Source organism: Bombina bombina, chromosome 4 (genome assembly GCF_027579735.1).
Source record: "Bombina bombina isolate aBomBom1 chromosome 4, aBomBom1.pri, whole genome shotgun sequence".
Lineage (NCBI taxonomy): Eukaryota > Metazoa > Chordata > Amphibia > Anura > Bombinatoridae > Bombina > Bombina bombina.
In genome coordinates, this window is record NC_069502.1 from 1233956866 (window position 1) to 1233980057 (window position 23192).

General features: G+C 41.7%; 1 protein-coding gene across 2 annotated transcripts in view; it reads right to left on the bottom strand.

The window, feature by feature from the left end:
• Positions 1-23192, bottom strand: part of KLC4 (kinesin light chain 4) — a 253008-nt gene that overhangs the window by 185126 nt on the left and 44690 nt on the right. For both annotated transcript variants that reach the window (XM_053712779.1, XM_053712781.1), the window contains exons 3-4: positions 20500-20730; positions 18600-18678 (exon numbers count right to left, since the gene is read on the bottom strand). In XM_053712779.1, the coding sequence (XP_053568754.1) occupies positions 18600-18678; positions 20500-20730 (310 nt within the window). The remainder of the gene's footprint in view (positions 1-18599; positions 18679-20499; positions 20731-23192) is intronic.

The window sequence follows — 23192 nt, forward strand, 5'->3', positions numbered from 1 at the left end:
GGGAGGAGTAACAGGTTTGAACACAGGCCTGATTCTGACCAAGGCCTAACAGAACGATTGCACGTCTGGTACATCCGCCAGACGTTTATGTAACAAAATAGACAAGGCAGATATTTGACCTTTCAAGGAACTGTCCGATAAACCCTTCTCCAAACCTTGTTGGAGAAAGGCCAGAATTCTAGGAATCCGAACTCTACTCCAAGAGTAGCCTCTGGATTCACACCAATACAGATATCTACGCCATATCTTGCAGTAAATCTTCCTGGTAACAGGCTTACGAGCCTGAATCATGGTCTCAATGACAGACTCAGAAAATCCCCGCTTAGATGAGATTAAGCGCTCAATCTCCAAGAAGTCAGTTTCAGAGATACGAGATTTGGATGAAGGAAGGGTCCTTTAAGTAGAAGGTCTTTCCTCAGTGGAAGTCTCCAAGGTGGGAGAGATGACATCTCCACTAGGTCTGCATACCAGATCCTGCGAGGATCTGGTCCTGGATCGGGGGCAGACCCTTCACGCTGACTTTGCGTCATTAGCGGGCTTCTTAGATTGCTTTCCCTTGTTCCATGACTGGTTGGACCTCCAGGAAGGCTTGGACTGTTCCTACTTTGTAGAGTGAGAGGTAGGCTTACCCTTGAAGTTTGAAAGGAACAAAAAATTACTCTGACGTCCCTTCTGCTTATTCCTCTTATCCTGAAAAGGTAATGACCCTTTCCTACCGTAATGTTGGAAATAATTTCAGCCAAGCCCGGCCCAAAAAAACTATTCCCTTCCTTTTTGATTTTCACATCAAGGAAAGTTAGCTCACTTTCAGCAACATCATTAAGAGGATATTGAAAGAATTTGTATTCAACATTTTCACAAACTCCTTCAATGAATCCTCAGTTCCCTTGATCTGACCTAACACCACCACCAAAATAGCCTGAAAGCACGCTGACATCCTTGGCAGGGGAGAGGTGCCTGTCTGGAACCCTGTCGGCAAGGAATCTAACACCTGATTCCCTCACCGCATAAGTCACAGACAGGGGAGGAGGAAAGTGGCAGCGGTTGCCGCCACAGGAGAGAAACACTCCATAACTGCTAAGCAACAGCTCCGGAAAAGATTGAGCTCGAAGAGGAGCATCAGCTGACCGTTGGCTATTCTGCAGTGGAGGAGAGTGTGTGTAGAGCCGAGAATCGGAGCCGAAGGGTGAGTCAGGTCTCGGGCAGGAAACCGCCATTTTGGCTCCATAAGGGGGAGAAGAATAGGAGGAGCAGCACACGCACACTGGGTTACAGAAAGCCCAGACAAACAACCTAGGAGAGCAACAGAGGGCTTAAGAGTCAGTCCTTCAATGAAGGCAGGGGAAGATTGCGCTCAATAAAGTTAGCACAAATAGACCTTATAAAGCACAGAGAGAACGGAATAGAGCAGGCTGGGGACAAATCACTTGTGGTTCAAGACAGATTAAAGCCACATCACATTAAGGCATCATTGAGCTTAAATCAGAGGAGTGCTTAGCTACACAACAGAAGCAAAGCCCCAGCCCATCTCTTGTTTATGTTTATACCAGCACAGGAAGCATAATAACCCTCAACAAATGCTAGGAGCCAGAGGAAGTGAAAGAAAAGGGGCACAAAGTATCACATCATCTATCGACATAACGCAAAGCAGATTAAACTGACAAAAACAGACTTTCCCTCTTAGTTAAAGTGAAACCCCAGTGAGTTGGAAAGAATACGAGACCCTATACATTAAACCTGCCAACACCAGCGGGTAGGACAGCCCACCCTCTTTGAATGGACTCCTTGATTCTTAAAATAAAGTCAGCACGCAGGGCTAGGCCACGAGGGTCCTCATCCCCCCACTCACCCACCGCAGGCCCGATTCATTGATGAATCTGGCGGACTCAGGCCCAGTAGCTCCCTAAACCAAACCTCTTAGCAACAAGAGTAAAATAACAATCAAGCACAGTTGGAAACAGCAGCTGTGAGATTCCCAGACCTGTGTGTAAAAATATTATAACTCTTACATTAATAAAACAGACACTATGGCGAACAGACTAAAGAACGCTGATAAGAAGAAAAATCAGGCGGAGGCTCAGCAGGCCCTGGTGCTTGCGGAGGACATCAACCCCACCAACTCTATGGACACACACCCGATTGTCTCACAGATTTCGGCACTATTCTTGCCAAAGATTGATCAGCTTCAAACGGGTATGGATTCACTCACAGCAGAAGTTAAATCCTTTAATGGCAGACTGACACAGGTAGAACAGAAAGTAGCGGATGGAGAAACCCGCCATAGAGAAACTGAATCCCATGTTCATACCCTGCAACAACAAAATGAACGGCTGTGGGCAAAAATCAATGACTTAGAAAACAAGTCGCACAGAAACAACCTTAGGATGGTGGGAATCCAAGAGTCGCTCCCGGGCTCACAGCTAGTGGAGTTTAAAGAAACCATCTTGCCAAATCTGTTAAACATTCCAAAGGAATCCTTACCATGTACAGTGGAAAGAGCCCAGAGTGGGAGACCAAAGAAGGCAGGGGCAAAACAACCAACAACCGTGCCAAGTTATGGTGAAGTACCTTAATTTCAAAGATAAAATAACAATTTTACAAGCTTACAGGAAAACCACCTCATTGGAATATGAAGGAAAGAGAATTTTATTGTTCCAGGACTAATCAGCGGCAGTAGCAGCCAGGAGAAGAGAGTTCTCACCATATTGTAAGCAACTCAGTGAACAGGGCAGAACAGCAGCCTTGCTGTTCCCGGCAAGATTAAGACTTCACACAGAGAGAGGACCACTGTTCTTCGAGTCGCCTGAACAACTTAAACTACACCTACAAAGGGAAAGAGAAAGGCAGCAGGTTGCAAATGAAGAGGACACAATATCTTAGGCCAGAGATCTGGCTGGGCCTGCAGAAGACAAGAATAACGGTCGTGAACAGATATAGCCATGAACATTTGTATCCTTACAAAGTGAGGGGGGGGATTACTAATAAATAAAGGTTCTGTTTACTATTATATAGTTAAGACCCTGAAGGAGGGGAAAGTTTAAAACGTAAATTTTGAAGTTTGATTCCACTGTTATTCATATATATGCTTTTATATACTGTTTGCACTAGAGAAAGAGCTGATCCGTCTTTCCTTTGGGCGCCGCTCCAGGGTTAAGGGGTAGAAACCCTGCAGAAACACAGCAACAGGGAGGACTGGTTTCCTGGACAAATACTGTAAGGTACCCAACACATGATACTCACTTTAGAGCCCTTAATCAAGACCAAACTAGATCACATAAGACAACCATACATACTAGGATAAAATGAAGTTGACCACGTGGAATGTAGGGGGGATTACTTCCCCAATAAAAAGAAAAGCTATCCTTAGACAGTTGAACATCAAAAGAACAGATATAGCAATATTGGAAGAAACTCATCTTTCACAGAAAGAACACCAGAAACTCAAACAGGAATGGGTGGGGGAGGTTTTGTACACCCCATACGAGGGGAAGAGAGCCAGAGGAGTGGCAATTCTCTTTTGCAAAGGCCTGAGTTATTCTATATCACAACTTGTTGCAGATATTGAGGGAAGGTACCCGATAGCTAGATTAAAAATTGGGGCCCTACACATGGTACTGTGCGGAGTGTATGGACCAGACACTGAAAAGAAGGCATTCTTGACTAGGCCCAACTCATACAGTTCTCGGAGCTCCCTATTGTAATGGGGGGTGACTACAACATCGCACCACACACACCGGCAGGTTTCGCAATCAACAATATTCCCCACGGCAATCCGTGCTATGGCCAGGCTCAAAGAGGGAAACACGCATACTAAAAATCTTTAGAAACACGCTCTCTTTATCTGATGTTTGGAGAGACAGGAACCCAAAAGCAAGAGACTACACTTGTCTACACCCGGATAAAACGACCTTGTCACGTATAGACTACTTCCTTGTCACCAATTCTCTCTGCTCCCGCATAACAGATGTAAAGATAGACCCGATAGCCATCTCGGATCATGCCCCAGTCTCACTACACATAGATAACAATACACCCCATAGGCAGGCACATAGATGGAGATTCCCTACACACCTCTTCCAAGACTTAAATTTACACAAATACCTAATTGGGGAGTGGTTAGCGTACAAAGAGCTGAATGCTCAGCACCTAAATGATATCTCCCTATTCTGGGAGTCAGCAAAGGAGGTGTTGAGGGGAATGGTCACAGCATATGCAGCCAAAGTAAGGAAAACACTCAGAATTGGAGGGGAATTACTTTTGAGCCAGTTATTAAATGCTAGAAATCAATACTTGCGGAACCCCACAGAAAGAAATAGTCAAATATAGGGATGTTAAAGCCCTCAGACACCCCTACCTCATACAGAAGTCGATTAATGCCCAAGACCATTCTCAAACTAAGTACTATCGATACGGGAATCGCACTGGGAAGCTATTAGCAAGACTCACTAAACTAGATAGAAAGCCAAACACCATAATGGCTATTAAAGATAAAGACAACATACTCACATCAGACGCGGAAATACAGAAAGCATTTAATGACTACTACTCGACTTTATACAACTCCCAAGGAATAGATCCAGTTAAAAAAGAAAAGTTCTGGAAAGATTTAAAACTCCCGCAGTTAGATGAGGAACAATTGCAGAAATTAAATGCCTGAATCCAACCCTCGGAGGTTGCCTGAATCCAACCCTCGGAGGTTATTAAAAGCAATTGACACACTCCCATTAGAGAAAATCCCGGGACCAGATGGGTTGCCTGGGGAATTCTACAAAATGATTAAGAGAAACGGCGGATACACTTGCATCACTATTCAATGCAATTTTAGAAGGGAAATCTAAATTGCCCAACAGATTCACGGAAGCCAATATTACGGTCCTCCCCAAACCAGACACAGACCCTCTATTAACGTCATCTTACCGACCGATCTCCCTGCTAAATTCGGACTACAAGTTATTCACTAAGTTACTAGCTAATAGATTAGCGGGGCTACTCCCCCTATTAGTTCACGAAGATCAAACTGGATTTGCAAAGGGTAGGACAGCAGTCAAAAATACGAGAAAATTACAACTAATACTCACACATTTCCTGAAACAGGGTAGTGAGAGCAAGTATCAAAATGTGGAAGATGCCTGTTTGATCCTAGTAGACGCTGAGAAGGCGTTTGATAAAATACTATGGGATCACTTATTCACTACTATGGGAAAATTTTGGTATACAGGGACCCTTCATAAGAGCCATTAAAACTATTTATAGCAGTCCCCAAGCGGTGATCCTGATAAACGGGACACCGTCTAAAACATTCTCGCTCAAGAGGGGCATGAGACAAGGATGCCCTCTCTCCCCACTTCTTTTTGATCTTGGGTTAGAGCCCTTAGCTATTAGAATAAGAAAAGAAACGGCAGGTTTGAGAATGGGCAAAGAGGTTATCCATTTATCACTTTTTGCTGATGACATGGTACTATACACTCAAGACCCTAGGAGAAATATCCCCAACATAATAAAGATCATCGCTGAGTTTAGCAGCATCTCAGGTTACCAGATAAATAAAAGAAAAGTCTGAACTGCTATGGTAACAAAATAAAAATCCTGACTTACCACTAGAAGATAACTTTAAAGTAATCACACATACATTTAAATATCTAGGTGTCACTTTGACTAGAGGCCCAGCCCAGTGGTATGGAGTTAATCTTAAACCATTATTGAAGGCTCTGAAACAAATGCTACTGACCTGGAATACCTTGCCGTTGACACTACCAGGAAGAGTAGAGCTAATTAAAATGATTCTGTTCCTTAAACTACTCTACATATTACAGATGCTCCCAGAGCTTCTACACAAACATCCTACATTTTGCATGGAGGGGGGAAAAACATAGAATTAGCTATCAGAAGATGGCGTGTAGGCCAGAGATGGGAGGTTTTGGGCTAACAAATATCGAATATTACAATTGGGCAGCCTTGACTAAATACGTGATGGACTGGTTGATAGATGGGGGACACTTTACCAACAGCACATTAGAGACAGAATTCATTAAACCATAGTCACTGAAGATGTTACCCCACATGACTCGCGCACAAGTAGATACTATCTTAGGGGAAGCGACCCTGCTCAGCCGCCCGGTAAAGGCGTGGTGGAAGATGTGTAGGGCTTTGGGAGTCTCACCTAACCACACAACCTTCTTGCCTCTGAGAGGCAACCCAGATTTTCCTGCAGGGTTTACCACAAAACCGTTTAAACAATGGCACGAGTGGGGGGTGACAACTATTAAGCATGTTCTTTCGGTAAATGGGGTAACAGTCCGACCATTTATAGACCTGCAAAGGGACTATGGTGTACCCAACTGCCACCACTTTGCCTACCTTCAGATGAGGCACTATGTGCAGAATCTGCTGAGATCTGGGAAAATGCCAGACGCTAACTGCGACATCTACAGACTCTTGACTCTAACAAAAGGAGGAATGACATCCATTTCCCATACTTATAAAATCCTCCAAATGAAATCTAATAAAGCTAGCTTAACACGCCTTAAGAATACTTGGAATACACTAACAGGGCAGAACATTACAGACACATGTATTGAGCAAAGCTTTGCAAAGGTGAGAGAGGCTTCACTGTCAAAGGAAATAAGAGAATCTCATACTAAATTGGTCCACAATGCCTATATAACACCTAAACTGTTCCACAAGTGGAAGCAGGACACATCGGGCTTATGTCCAAAATGCTCAAACTCCAACCCAAATATACTACACATGACATGGCAATGTCCAAAATTAGCAAAGTTTTGGGGTATGACACAGAGATGGATAGAGAGAAGCACAGGGGAAAGAATCAATCTAACTTCTGAAATGGTGATATTTCTACACCCACAGTCAAGGATTAAAAAACACACAGAGTTCATACACAATGTAATACTACACGCCAGGAGACTTATTCTTAAGCAGTGGCTGACACAGGTTCCCCCACACCTAATGCAACTTAAGGAAATGTTGAGAAAGCAGATGATATATGAACAAATAGACACCCAGGGAGATATAACACGGAGAACAAGAAAGTTCATGACCAAATGGGAACCCCTTATTGACACACTGGACAATACACACCAAAAGCAAATCATTTACCCTTTCAAGGACTCCGACTACATATTAAATGCACAACTGCGGGGGAAATGGAATATTTTCACTTAAGGCCCAGACAAACCAACGGTATTCGGATCTGTTTTGAGGGGGAGAGGGGGGGAGACCCTGGAGATGGTGCCTGAGGGAGAGGCGAAATCTTTGAAGAAGATAAAGTATTGGGAGGGGGGGGGGAGAGTGTTAATAGATTAGGGGAAGGAGTCTAAGTTCTCTCATGGCTTCAAGCATACCTGCTTATTAACCGACAGCAGGAAAGAGCCAGATAGACATCAGCAAGACTAATGAAGGAACTAAATAAGGGTCTGAAAAGGTAACTTTAGAGAAGAGATGGTAACAAGAACAGTAATTTACTACCAATGTATTTAACGCATCGCCCTAAAATAGCAGCTGGAGGAGAGATAAGAATAGAGAGAGTGAGGAGATACAAAGGTTTATTGAGAATTTAAAAAAAAATAGAAAACCCAGTGTTGCTGCAGTGATAATGTTAGATGATATACTGTATTATGTTGATTGGATTTGTAATTTTTCTCTTCTGATTGTCACTGTAAGTTGCGCTGTAAATATAAAGTATAAAAAAAAAAAAAAAAAAAAAAAAAAAAAAATAGCTGTCCACATGGTTCCCCAGGTTCTCTGTAACACTCCCTATCCCAGATATTATGGGACGTCCTGGAGGATCCCTTCGGTTCTTATGAAATTTTGGGATACAGTAAAAAAACCAGAACCCTAGGGAACTTTGTGTAAAGATAACCACATTCCTTTTTATCAATAATTCCAACAGCAAAACTTGAGATCTTAGGACCCAAAAGGACTACTTGCATGCTGGCATCACAGATAAAAGGTATTAGCCAGCTTTAAAGCCTTGATCCGGTCTTGGATCTCCTCTAATGTAGTTTCCTCCGATATCAGCTCTGATAAGGAGTCACACCAGTAGGAGGCAGCACCTGCAACCGTAGCAATACTAGCAACTGGTTGCCATTGAAGGCCTTGATGAAGAATCATCTTTCTTAAGTAACCTTCTATCTTCCTATCCATAGGATCTTTAAAGGAGGTACTATCCTCTAGAGGAACAGTGGTTCTCATGGCTAATGTGGATATAGCACCCTCCACTTTAGGAACAGTCCCCAAAAGGTCCCCCACAGTGTCTGTAACAGGAAACATATTTTTAAAGACAGGAGACAGGGGAAAAGGGACACCCGGTTTCTCCTATTCCTGAGAAATGTCAGACATGAGATCTAGAACAGGAAATACTTCCACAGTAACTGTAACTGTATCTTCAGAATCTTCCAAAGTAGCTAGAACCTCCATCAAAAGCAAACAGAGGTGTTCAAGCTTAAAACTAAAAATTAACCCCCTATAAATCTGCTGTACTCACTACAGCAGATTAAGAATCAGAAATCGCACCCTTAGAAGTAACTGAGGAGTGATCTTCAGATAACTGAGATAAACTGGCTAAAGCAGTCTTGGCTGAATCAGAAATACCTGACTTAGAAGAAATGTTCTTAGATTTCCTCTTCCTTTTACCCGAAATAGGTAAAGCACTCAGGGCTGCAGAAACTGCAGAAGTCAAATATACACCCCCAGGAACTGATTGAGAGGAACCACAGGGCACTGCTAGTGAAACTGCCAAAGACGGGGACGTCTGAGGAGAAAGTAGAGGCATGTCATGGACAACAATATCCTGAGAGAGACAGATGGCTCTGAGAGGGTATCTTTATTTTTAGATAAGTAACATCTTATTTACACTTGTGGAAAAAAAACTGCACAGGAGGAATAATCTGAGCCTTCAAACAATGCAAACATTTGTCAAAAGACAGATACATTTTTATCAAAATCCATAATGTTTATTATTGGTTCCCAGGAGCAATACAAATATAAGGTCTATGATGTTATAAAAGAAAGACACTTTTTTCAAACAAATATGGGAGGAATAGAGTATAAAGTTTTAAAAAAACAGGCACCGCTATAGCCCCAGCCTTGCTGGGGAGAATGACCCCTCCGGCGACACAGAAAAGGGACCAGAGTTAGTAAAGAGCTATTTGCAGCAACGGCTCTAAAAAGGACTGAAAATCCCACGGATCCGCTGAGGAGAAAGTCCCAATGACTCTTCTTACGATCAGAACACGCTCCTAGGTACTCCGCTCTCCAAGTCGACTGAGAAAGTGAAAGTCGCTCATTGGAAAGCAGTCACATGACCGCAGAGAACAATTTCTGATGTGACAAGGCTAGAAAGTGTGCGAGTTACGCTGCGCTTCTAGTCTAAGTAAAACACTATAGTCAAACATTTGTTCCGTAGGGCTTCTTGCCCAAAACTATAAGCATTACCTATAAGGGCAAATACATAAGCCCAAGTAGAGACATTCACGCTCAAAAGCCAGCCTCAAAATAAAAAGGGAGAATATTAACCCCCTTATGTCCTCACAATGCATTATAGTGCCCTGTCAGTGCTGTCCAAATTTGTATATCTCCCAATATAAAGAGATAATAAGCCCCCATTATATCCACTGAGGGAAAAGAGGAAAGAGGAAAGAGGAAGGAGGAGGAGGAGGAGGAGCCCTTACCTTACCTCCTGTAATATCAGAAATGATCTCCTTCAATTCTGGCCCAAAAAGGGTCTTACCTTTAAAGGGAATAGCTAAAAGCTTATGTTTTGATGACACATCAGCAGACCAAGATTTGAGCCACAATGCTCTACGTGCTAAAATAGCAAATCCTGCATTTTTTGACGCTAATTGAGCAATTTGAAAAGCGGCATCAGTAATAAAAGAATTAGCTAGCTTAAGAGCCTTAATTCTATCTAGAATGTCATCTAATGGAGTCTTGCCGGTTAGAGGTAACATCACTTGAGAGAGATCCGCTTCTGACAGGGTCCGCTCAGTGGGTTGTAAAACGTCTTGAGGGAACCCTCATTAACAACCTGACTTTGAGACACAAACAGGGGATCGGCTGAAGGACTTATATATGAACCGCACATAGCCCTTTGAAAAATCTATCAGAGAGGGCAAAACGTTTGATTCAGAGTAATTCCAAATTCTGTGATCATATTGTACCTTTACGTTATTTTATTTTCCTTACTATGCTTATTGTTGTTTTTTCTCCCCTCTATATAATATAAAATGTTTGGAAAATGGGAAACTAACCTTATCATGCCTGCTTAGTTGGTAGGCTCACGCATGCTTTATTATAGGTACTGTTTAAATGTTTTAAGATTTCCTCCACATACCTTAGGTCATATGCTACTTTAGCTGGTGTTCTAACCATCCTGACATAATATGGAGTTTATACCTTTAACATTACGTAAATTCATCTCACTTAAAAAGGCTTTCAGATTAGTCTCTGGAAGATACATAATTACCTTAGGACCAAGAAGCTAGTTATTTCTACCACCCTCCACATGTCCTGACTGCTATAAATTAAGCCGGAGGGCCTTTATTTTGTTCTATATAAGTCTCTAGAGCTACATACCCACAACTTCCAATTGGAATTCTGCATAGATGGCTATCTATATAGATTAGGTCAGTCTTTGTACCCATCAGGCATAATCCCTCTTAATAAAAAAATATTGCCCATACATAGCTGGATGGGTGCAGTATAGGCAACCTTTCCATAAAGTATATTCTTAGGCCAGATAAGGAATGGCAGTCAGCCTCTATGGAACAACTTCTTGCACTGTTTAGATGGGGCATTGTGTCTATACCTTTATGCTATTAGAAACCCTCAGCACTTAGTGGTCAGTGACCTAGTACTATATCTTCACCTTTAACTTGTTTGTTTTACGATGCAGTCTATATATTATATGTGTTAGTTTCAGAGTGCATTCCTATATTTATTTATATGTGAGACTATTAATGCTCCAAGGTTGCCCACACCCCTTGATATAAAATTATGTTTCGGTACTTCACTACCCATGTTATGTGACATACCTTGATAAATGTTAAGGACTAGCTTAGAGTAGTATTATACAAGCTAGTTATCTAGGGATTTACGTGCTCCATAGATTATATATATATATATATATATATATACACACATATATACACAACTTAACCTTTTGTTTTCATACTCTGTTGAAGTGCTGTGTATGATCTGACCGTTACACAATACTATTAACTCTGCAAGTTATGGTACTCTTATTGCCATTGCTAGTATCTAGTTTATTAAACCGTTAAGTCATTATGGCCCAAGAGTGGCCTTTGAGATGTATTAGTCCCCCCTCACTATGTCACACGAAATTGTACAGGCCCAAGAGTGGCCTTTTGTCCAATGGGGGGAATCCTAGAATCCTAAAATGTAAAAACAAGGTTTAATTTAAGTTTGTTTTATTTACTTTACAGACACCCTGTGTCCTGGAATATTGGACAATATTTTGCATTGGATGTTATTTTCTTGTATGTCTTTATCATATTTTTCCTATGACTCTTTGTAATATCTTTTGAAACCTCAATAAAAACAAATTAAAAAAAAAAAAAAGAAGAAGAGGATACTGCAAGAAAAAACGTTCCCTAAGAACCGGGTCTCCTCAACCACATGACAGGAAGTCCTACCCAAAAAGGCAAGGGTAAGCGAAAATACAGCAATCCTCGAAAAAGAGCAGAGAAGCACTGGCGAAGGAGATTGGAACCAGAATAGGACAATTCAATCCACAATGGAGTACCAATAGAGGGGAAATTAATAACCCCCTACACCAGGTACTCAAGATCTCCATGCAGTCATCTGATCCCCCTCGGAAGGGAGGACTCTAGTTCCTGTCCAAAGGACCTCAGGAACTACAAATATACTGCTATAGCAGGATTCGTAATCCCAGCTTACCATCCAAGCTATGCAGGGACAAGACACTTGACACCCCACAAAGATTAAATAAACTAGGACCAGCCTGATATCTAGGATAGAAGGGCCTAATATACCTTGTAGAAACAAGAAAACAACCTCTTAACAAGAAGTAACCAAACTTACTAGACCAGCCTGTTGTCAAGGATACAAAATGTCTGAAATAAACCTCAGAAGAACAGAGTGAAATAGTACCCAACCAGGACCAGCCTGATGTTCAGGGTACGATCAAACTGTTCAAAGGCCAACTGAAAGTTCTAAACCTTAGCAGGGCTAGACTAAATAAACAGACAAACGATAGACAAATAAGCTCTGAGGCATTGTCTCCTAAAAATTTTTTTTTTTTAACTTCCGCCAGAAGCAACATCTATCGCGACCATAAAATCGCCAGTATCCAAATCCCAGAGAAGAAAAAATCTTCCTAAAAGTCTCGAGCTCTGGAAATGAAAGAAATAAAACACATCCTAACCGGATCAAAAGAAAGTAGGCAGCACCCGCAGGTGAAAGCCAAAAAGGAATGGAAACACTAACAGAGCCAGCCTGTCAGAGAACCGATTCCTCAAGAGCTCAGAACTGGGATTAGATACACAAACGAAAGAAGATCAGGAGTAGGATCTCCATCCCCCCACTCGTCTAGCACTATTCGCCATCTGATTCAGAAGACTGAGAATTCGTTGACAAATCAGAAATGGAATCCTCCAATGCTGCCAACACATGCCTCAGCAGTACACGCAGGCGTGCCAGTCTGAATCTAAAGGCAAGACTCCCTCCGGCGGGGCATCTGAAGGCCCCGCCCCTGAAGGCTATACCCCTGATATAATCGATCGCTCACCTGACGCCCCCAGGTTAAGAGGACACGGATAAGCTCTTCGCTTGCAATCAGGAAGATGTAAGTGCACCAAATATATGGCCAATGCGAAACAGTGCAGTAACCTCTGGTGGAAATAAACATCCTTCCGGAGAAGGGGTAACGTTATTTGGGACAACTGTCTGTGTAGGAACAGAAGATTCCAGGGAATACACCTCACGGGACACAGAATCTTCAGAGGCGGATGGCTCAGCGGTCTCTAATTTCGCCCCAGTAGGAAACAAGAGCACTCTATTATGGCATATGGAACATAATTGAGTGGGTTGGATTACCCAGGCCTCCATACAATCTACGCAGGTAACAGAATCTGAATCAGAGAAATCCTTCTCCGAAAAATCAGAATCCTCCATAACTTAACTGATTAAATTATGGACAAAAATAACTGGCACTTTACACACCCAATGGCTGGGGCACTCACCACCTCCTATGACCCAGACAAGCAGAGAACAGACCCTCTCCACTGACACTCGGTCAAGAACACGGAAATAGAGAACGAAAACGTGACAGGTCACAAGGTGCAACATGCAGGCCAAAGGAAAAGCGCGCCAGTCCACAAGAACTGCGCAGCTCGAAAAAACTTGTACGTTCCGTAAAAGCCATGAACCCCAACATTTCTACACATAAGCAGACAGAATCACATAACAAACATGATTAAAGTACCCCACTGTTCATTAACCCCCTCAGGAGATATTAACCCTTGTTTTTATAAAGATAAAGGAGTCCCACTGAGACCCTGTCTTCTATCATTACATTATATTCCCACAATGAAAAGGAAAATGAAACTATCTTACCGGAATCTATGCCGTGGAACAGTAACACCGTCCTTCAAGTTTGACAGATAGTAGCGTTGCTTCTGACATGGAAGAAAGAAAACAGGCAGCGAAATTTGTCAAAGCTGATTGCTTAAGGAGCTGTTAATATGAATCGGGATGGTTTCGCAGAAAGACTCTCCCTGCATCTCCGGACTCTAATTTTCATCCATGCTCTCACTGAGAGGCAGACAGGACTATTTAAAACTTCAGTCCCATCTTGAAGAGTACTACCCTCCATAAGAGACTACTCCGTAATCTTCTGACACGTCTCTGCCAACCTGTGACAAAAGGCAAAGAATGACTTGGGGATGAGGGAAGTGGGGAAGGTATTTAAGCCTTTGGCTAAGGTGTCTTTGCCTCCTCCTGGTGGCCAGGTTCTGTATTTCCCAAATGTAATAAATGCAGCTGTGGATGCTCCCTGTTTTAAGAAGAAAATACCCCTTAAAAGGATTAAATATCTTCAGACACCATCTTCGCACATCCTCCTGATATACAAAGAAAAGAACGACTGGGGAATTGTGGGAAGTAGGAGGATATTCTAAGCTTTGCTGGGGTGTTCTTTGCCTCCTCCTGGTGGCCAGGAGTTGAATTCCCACTAGTAATTAGAATGGATTTGTGGACTCTCCATGCCACTGGAAAGAAATATGTTTTGAGACAGCTGAGTATAATCTCTGCACCATTGACAAAGCATACAAAACTGAAGAGGTTTCAGGTGAAAACAAGCAAATGGAATTGCATCTGAAGCTACTATCATAAGACCTACAACTACCATACAAAGAGCAACCGAGGGGAAGTGAGAGACTGAAGGTTCAGATAGGCTGACAACAACCTTAACCTTCCCTGCTCTGTTAGAGAAAGACTCATGGAGACTGAATCTATTTGAAAACCCAAGAAAGTTACATTTGTCTGAGGATGCAAAGAACTTTTTGGAAAATGTATCCTCCCACCATGTTGTTAAAGAAACAGCAAAAGTCGGTTGGTGTGAGATTCTGCTAAAGGAAGAAATGGAGCTTGAACCAAGAGATGTCGTCTAGGTATGGAAACACAGCAATATTTGGAGTTCTGATTATAAACAAAAGGACACCTAGAACGTTTGTGAATGGTCTTGGAGCTGTAGCCAGACCAAAATCATAGAGCAACAAACTGAAAACCCATGTCCAGAAAGGCAAACCTCAGAAACTGGAAATGTTCTCTGTGAATTAGAACATGAATATAACCATCCTTTAAATCTATTGTGGACATAAACTGATCTTGATAGACAAAAGGCAGAACAGTCCGAATAGTTTCCATTTTGAAATCTAGAATCCTTACAAATCTGCTTAGAGCTTTCAGATCCAGATTTTCCTGTAGGTTTTCATGGACTCTCACTGCCATTAGAAGGAAATATCAGTTCAACATCAGCTGAAGATCTGAAGACATAACAGTATCCCAGGGCAGAGAGAACTTGTAGAACGGACCTTTTACGCTTGTTTGAAGGCGTGAGAGCAGCCAACACCTCAGAAACTGAAGCCTTGATAAAATCTTTCACACTAGGTAAAACAGTATTAACATTCTACTGTAATGAACAAACAGAAAGTGCATTAATACCAAAAGAAACAGCATTAGGTTGGATGATTGCATTAAAAATTCTAAACATGAGTCGCATAAATGAGATGGAGGAGCTACCTCAGCTTTTTACAATAAGCACATCTAATAAAAGGTAGAAAGGTGCTTAGGGGACTCAGTTTCAAGGTTAAGTGTAGTATGTGTGTGTATATATATTGTCATGTAAAAGGTGAGATATCATTGGAAGCTATGTGCACAGATATCATATTGATTAATTCATTCATATAGGAAGCTATTGGTAACAGCTTTATTGCTGTATGATACAGCATTGTGGACAACACTTTAATGGGTGATGTTGACCCCCCTTCTTGTTGTCAAGGACACATTGCAGACCTAACATGTCCGAGAGAGCAAACCTTTGTCCCAAACTCAAAGGAATTGCATTTAAGGACTTCCTGCCTAAGATGTGTAATAAAATTACATATCCCCCCTGCACCCAGCCTGGATGTCTACAGTGTGGAAGAGATCTTAGGATAGAAAACAAATTTAAATATCTATTATCCGGGTGTAAATTGTCCCATGCTGAGCTCCAATACACAAGCTCCCAGACAATCTGACAGTTTAAGTCTCTATATGACAAATTATTTGTGCCTAATCTTCATAATAATTTTAAATACTCAGATCATATTGAAAACATCTATATATATGTATTGATCTGAAAATTATACTATATAGAATAAATGTCTACTGTATTGAATAATTAGCTGCATTGATGAATTTAAAATGTTTAACCAACTTACTTCAGAATAAATACCATCTTTGTTTCTTTCAGGCATCTGCTAAACCAGTGAGATTCCAAATATGAATGAATACAAATGCAATACGTTATCCTATTAATATGTCATAGATAGGGGTCCATATTTTAAACACTGTTGAGACATGTGCCATAATAAAATGTAATATATATAGTCAATAATAATAATGTTTATATATATATATATATATATATATATATATATATATATATATATATATATATATATATATATATATATATATATATATATATCTCATGATTAAATTGCTACAGAACTCTATTGCAGGTACGTATAATATTTAGAGATATACTCAAAATTATAGCAATATAACAGCAAAATATGAAATGAAATATTGTTAGGGTTCCTGAAAGATTGACTGATGTCATACTGAAATTATTGGTTTATACTACTAGTCCACTCATAAAAATATGACTTTTTAAGTACATCTTTTGGAATATTATGAGTAGAACATTATAGTAAGACACGCATGAGGATGTGTATGTCAGATATATATATATATATATATATATATATATATATATATATATGCATATATATGCACTATAGAATTGATATGAGGCCATGATTGGTCTTGAAATACTCAGGCTCAATCAAATTAAATAATACCATATCATTTTAACCAAATAATTTATTGAGCTATAAAATATAAGTGTATTAAATGAACACTTTAAAAATATATATTTTACTATAGTAGTATTTGCTAATTAAACTACATTCCTGTCTGTTGTCCCCGATGGCCTAAAACCAGTATTACAGCCAAAAGGGTTGGCTGTTAAGAGAGAGGCATTTCCCAGTAACCTATGATAAGACAAGCTCAGAAGGGCCAATGAAAAGACAAGCTCCGATTAAGGGTGTAAACAATTCCTGTTGGAATGATTAGAAGTGAAGGAGTGGCTTATCACTGATAAAAGCTGCTACACTAGCTGTGAACGGATACAAACTCAGAAATTCATAGAGAAAAAACCTCTTGGAGACTTTTTGGCTGCAGACTCACTTGGCTAAAACGCACACACTCGCTGTGCTAAAACAGATACACACATGTTGCGCTAGTTTCTCTGACTCCATTTTGTTGGGACCCTTTCTTAGGATAAGAAAGATAACTTTAAAGGGACAGTAAACCTAAAAAATAATGTTATATAATTCTGCACATAGTGCAGAATTATATAACATTATTTAGGTGCTATAGCTATAAAACCCTTTTTTCACTTTTAATATTTAAAAAACATACCGCTTTTACAGACCCGCTCTCTGCTCTCTGCTGAGCGGGTCTGTTTTTTTTAGTCAGAGCATCGGGCCAGCTGTATAGTCACAGCCCGGCCTGACCGCGCCATAGCATTAAGTGAAGCTCGCTCCTGCTGTCAGACAGAGCAGGAGCGAGCTGCACTTAATCTTATGGCGCGGTCGGGCCGGGCTGTGACTATACAGCTGGCCCGATGCGCTGACTAAAAAAAACAGACCCGCTCAGCAGAGAGCGGGTCTGTAAAAGCGGTATGTTTTTTAAATATTAAAAGTGAAAAAAGGGTTTTATAGCTATAGCACCTAAATAATGTTATATAATTCTGCACTATGTGCAGAATTATATAACATTATTTTTTAGGTTTACTGTCCCTTTAATGCCTGTACCCTTGCAAATAGTGGAATATCCCTTCACGTATGACCAACAAGAAGCCACAGGATATTGAATTCTCATACTGGTTTGCTGGTGATGTATATTGTTATTTTATATTTTAATGGATTTTAGCAAAGGTATTCTATAACTAAATTGTAGCTGTAATTTGTAAGTGTAAATTATAAGTGCAGGTAGGGATTCCATAGACCTGTGTAGTTTAGAAATAATTATATTGGTGCTAAATCATTTTATTGCTGGAAAAGACTTTGTACACTATATTTATAAGTCAGTCTTATTTATTGTAAAATCTCTTAGAAAGTGCATATAAATTGGCTGTTGTGTTAATAACATACAATTTCTCTGGTTGTTATTAATTAAGCATTGTAACTTTGTGACCCACATAGTGGCAGTAAATTACAGTTGCTGGCTAATTATAGATTGTTCTGGTATTCTCATTTGTAACATCTTAATAGGCGATTCATTTGTAGCTATGGATAATTTTTAAATATATACTTTATGGTCTGCTTTGTATAGAAAATTATAACAGCATAAACATGTATAATTGATTCATAATCTAGTTTTTACATAAATATATTCAATGTGTATACAAATGTAACTGATCAGAACTAAGGATTAAATGTTAAATTTTAGTTAGAATTATTGTTGTGTAAGTATATAACTCGCTGGTGGCGACTGCTAAGATAAATATACCCACATCGTTTGGAGGTAACTGCTGAAATATAATAGTTTAACCTAGGGGAGATACATATATATATATATCACATAACTGGAGTACACCGCTGAGATAATATTTATGGTGATATTCTATTAATAAAAGAATATATATATATGTGTGCGTATAGAAGTGTAGTATGCATGTGTGTGAGTGTGATTTCTGTGAAGTGTGTGAGTGTGAAGTGTGTAATATGTGAGTGATGTTTTTGTACAATGTTTTGTTGCCACATACTCACTTCCTTGCCCTGACTCCTCCTCTTCATTTGGGAAAAGCTCATCCAGATTGTCTTTGGATTGTTCCCCCTCTTTTTCTTCCTGTGGGGTAAGAAATGATATAGTAACTAGGAGGAGGAGTCAGGAGAGGGTACAGTAACTAGAGGAGGAGTCAGGAGAGGGTACAGTAACTAGAGGAGGAGTCAGGAGAGGGTACAGTAACTAGGAGGAGTCAGGAGAGGGTACAGTAACTAGAGTCAGAAAAGGGTACAGTAACTAGGAGGAGGAGTCAGGAGAGGGTACAGTAACTAGAGTCAGAAGAGGGTACAGTAACTAGAGGAGGAGTCAGCAGAGGGTACAGTAACTAGAGGAGGTGTCAGGAGAGGGTACATTAACTAGAGGAGTCAGGAGAGGGTACAGTAACTAGAGAAGGAGTCAGGAGAGGGTACAGTAAATAGAGGAGGAGTCAGCAGAGGGTACAGTAACTAGAGGAGTCAGCAGAGGGTACAGTAACTAGAGGAGTCAGCAGAGGGTACAGTAACTAGAGGAGGAGTCAGGAGAGGGTACAGTAAATAGAGGAGGAGTCAGCAGAGGGTACAGTAACTAGAGGAGTCAGCAGAGGGTACAGTAACTAGAGGAGTCAGCAGAGGGTACAGTAACTAGAGGAGGAGTCAGGAGAGGGTACAGTAACTAGAGGAGTCAGGAGAGGGTACAGTAACTAGAGGAGGAGTCAGGAGAGGGTACAGTAACTAGAGGAGTCAGGATAAGGTACAGTAACTAGAGGAGTCAGGAGAGGGTACAGTAAGTAGAGGAGGAGTCAGGAGAGGGTACAGTAACTAGAGGAGTCAGGAGTGTGCATCTATAACGGTCTACAGAGCCCCCCGTTTTGCATCTATAGGGGTCACAGAGCCCCCCCCCCGTGTGCATCTATAGGGGTCTACAGAACCTCCCCCGGTGTGCATCTATAGGGGTCTAAAGAGACCCCGACATGCATTTATAGGGGTCTACAGAGCCTCTCTGGTGTGCATTTATACTGGTATTCAGAGCCCCCGGTGTGCATCTATAGGGGTCTACAGAGACCCCTGGTGTGCATTTATAGTGGTCTACAGAGCCCCCCCGTGTGCATCTATAGGGGTCTAGAGAGACCCCGACATGCATTTATAGGGGTCTACAGAGACCCCTGGTGTGCATTTATAGTGGTCTACAGAGCCCCCCCGGTGTGCATCTATAGGGGTCTAGAGAGACCCCGACATGCATTTATAGGGGACTACAGAGACCCCTGGTGTGCATTTATAGTGGTCTACAGAGCCCCCCGGTGTGCATCTATAGGGGTCTAGAGAGACCCCAACATGCATTTATAGGGGTCTACAGAGTCTCTCTGGTGTGCATTTATAATGGTATTCAGAGCCCCCTGGTGTGCATCTATAGGGGTCTACAGAGACCCTGGTGTGCATTTATAGTGGTCCACAGATCCCCTCGGGTGTGCATTTATAATGGTATTCAGAGCCCCCTGGTGTGCATCTATAGAGGTCTACAGAGACCCTGGTGTGCATTTATAGTGGTCCACAGAGCCGCTCGGGTGTGCATTTATAATGGTATTCAGAGCCCCCTGGTGTGCATCTATAGAGTTCTACAGAGCCCCGGAGCTAGCAGAACAAGACAAACAGGATAGGTTTGGATCTCTGGAAGATTAACACAAGGTACCTGTTGGGGGGGGCAGTTTATTGATTATAAGATATTTTGTAGCCTTTATTGTTTAGTGTGAAAATAAACTAAATTGTTCTGGAGCGTTACGTCTGATTAAAGGCATCTGAGCCGCAGAAAACATTTTTATTGGACTGGTGCCGAGGCCTTTCTGGGGGCTATAGGGTTCTAGGCGGCTGCTCAGGCTTATGTGTTTAACTACTAAAGGGACGTCCTTACTGTAGGCGACACATCCTCATCATATTTCTTCAGCTGGTTCATGAATTCCAGATGTTTCTTCTCCTCCTCCAGCTGGGCCACGTTCTGCTCACTGTGCTGCAGCTTCTGCTGGGTGTTTGCCAGCTCATCCCGGAGCCACTGGTTCTCTTGGCACAAGCGCCTCACCTGCGCCCGTAGCTTCTGCTTCTCAGACTCCACCGCAGTCAGGTGATTAGACAGCGCCATCATCAGCTGCGGGAAGAGATTACAGGGGCAGCTCATTTATACTTACTGCGTACGGCCACCTCTTTGTTATCCCTTTATTCTGCGCTCATTAGTCTGTGCTTTACCTCTGTACTTACTGCGTACGGCCACCTCTTTGTTATCCCTTTATTCTGCGCTCATTAGTCTGTGCTTTATCTCTGTACTTACTGTGTACGGCCACCTCTTTGTTATCCCTTTATTCTGCGCTCATTAGTCTGTACTTTACCTCTGTACTTACTGTGTACGGCCACCTCTTTGTTATCCCTTTATTCTGCGCTCATTAGTCTGTGCTTTATCTCTGTACTTACTGCGTACGGCCACCTCTTTGTTATCCCTTTATTCTGCGCTCATTAGTCTGTGCTTTATCTCTGTACATACTGTGTACGGCCACCTCTTTGTTATCCCTTTATTCTGCGCTCATTAGTCTGTGCTTTATCTCTGTACTTACTGTGTACGGCCACCTCATCATTATCCCTTTATTCTGCGCTCATTACTCTGTGCTTTATCTCTGTACTTACTGCGTACGGCCACCTCTTTGTTATCCCTTTATTCTGCGCTCATTAGTCTGTGCTTTATCTCTGTACTTACTGTGTACGGCCACCTCTTTGTTATCCCTTTATTCTGCGCTCATTAGTCTGTGCTTTATTCTCTGTACTTACTGCGTACGGCCACCTCATCATTATCCCTTTATTCTGCGCTCAGTCTGTACTTTACCTCTGTACTTACTGCGTACGGCCATCTCATCATTATCCCTTTATTCTGCGCTCAGTCTGTACTTTACCTCTGTACTTACTGCGTATGGCCACCTCATCATTATTCCTTTATTCTGCGCTCTTTAGTCTGTGCTTTATCTCTGTACTTACTGTGTACGGCCACCTCTTTGTTATCCCTTTATTCTGCACTCATTAGTCTGTGCTTTATCTCTGTACTTACTGCGTACGGCCACCTCATGATTCTCCCTTTATTCTGCGCTCATTAGTCTGTGCTTTATCTCTGTACTTACTGTGTACGGCCACCTCTTTGTTATCCCTTTATTCTGCGCTTTATCTCTGTACTTACTGCGTACGGCCACCTCATCATTATCCCTTTATTCTGCGCTCTTTAGTCTGTGCTTTATCTCTGTACTTACTGCGTACGGCCACCTCATCATTATCCCTTTATTCTGCGCTCATTAGTCTGTGCTTAACGTCTGTACTTAATGCGTATGGCCACCTCATTATTATCCCTTTATTCTGCGCTCATTACTCTGTGCTTTATCTCTGTACTTACTGCGTAGGCCACCTCATCGTTATCCCTTTATTCTGCGCTCATTAGTGTGTGCTTTATCTCTGTACTTACTGCGTAGGCCACCTCATCGTTATCCCTTTATTCTGCGCTCATTAGTGTGTGCTTTATCTCTGTACTTACTGTGTACGGCCATCTCTTTGTTATCCCTTTATTCTGCGCTCATTAGTCTGTGCTTTATCTCTGGACTTACTGCGTACGGCCACCTCTTTGTTATCCCTTTATTCTGCGCTCATTAGTCTGTGCTTTACCTCTGTACTTACTGTGTACGGCCACCTCTTTGTTATCCCTTTACTCTGCGCTCATTAGTCTGTGCTTTATCTCTGTACTTACTGCGTACGGCCACCTCTTTGTTATCCCTTTATTCTGCGCTCATTAGTCTGTGCTTTACCTCTGTACTTACTACGTACGGCCACCTCATCGTTATCCCTTTATTCTGCGCTCATTAGTCTGTGCTTTACCTCTGTACTTACTGCGTACGGCCACCTCTTTGTTATCCCTTTATTCTGCGCTCTTTAGTCTGTGCTTTATCTCTGTACTTACTGCGTACGGCCACCTCTTTGTTATCCCTTTATTCTGCGCTCTTTAGTCTGTGCTTTATCTCTGTACTTACTGCGTACGGCTACCTCATCATTATCCCTTTATTCTGCGCTCATTAGTCTGTGCTTTACCTCTGTACTTACTGCGTACGGCTACCTCATCATTATCCCTTTATTCTGCGCTCATTAGTCTGTGCTTTACCTCTGTACTTACTGCGTACGGCCACCTCATCATTATCCCTTTATTCTGCGCTCATTAGTCTGTGCTTTACCTCTGTACTTACTGCGTACGGCCACCTCTTTGTTATCCCTTTATTCTGCGCTCATTAGTCTGTGCTTTACCTCTGTACTTACTGCGTACGGCCACCTCTTTGTTATCCCTTTATTCTGCGCTCTTTAGTCTGTGCTTTATCTCTGTACTTACTGCGTACGGCCACCTCTTTGTTATCCCTTTATTCTGCGCTCTTTAGTCTGTGCTTTATCTCTGTACTTACTGCGTACGGCTACCTCATCATTATCCCTTTATTCTGCGCTCATTAGTCTGTGCTTTACCTCTGTACTTACTGCGTACGGCTACCTCATCATTATCCCTTTATTCTGCGCTCATTAGTCTGTGCTTTACCTCTG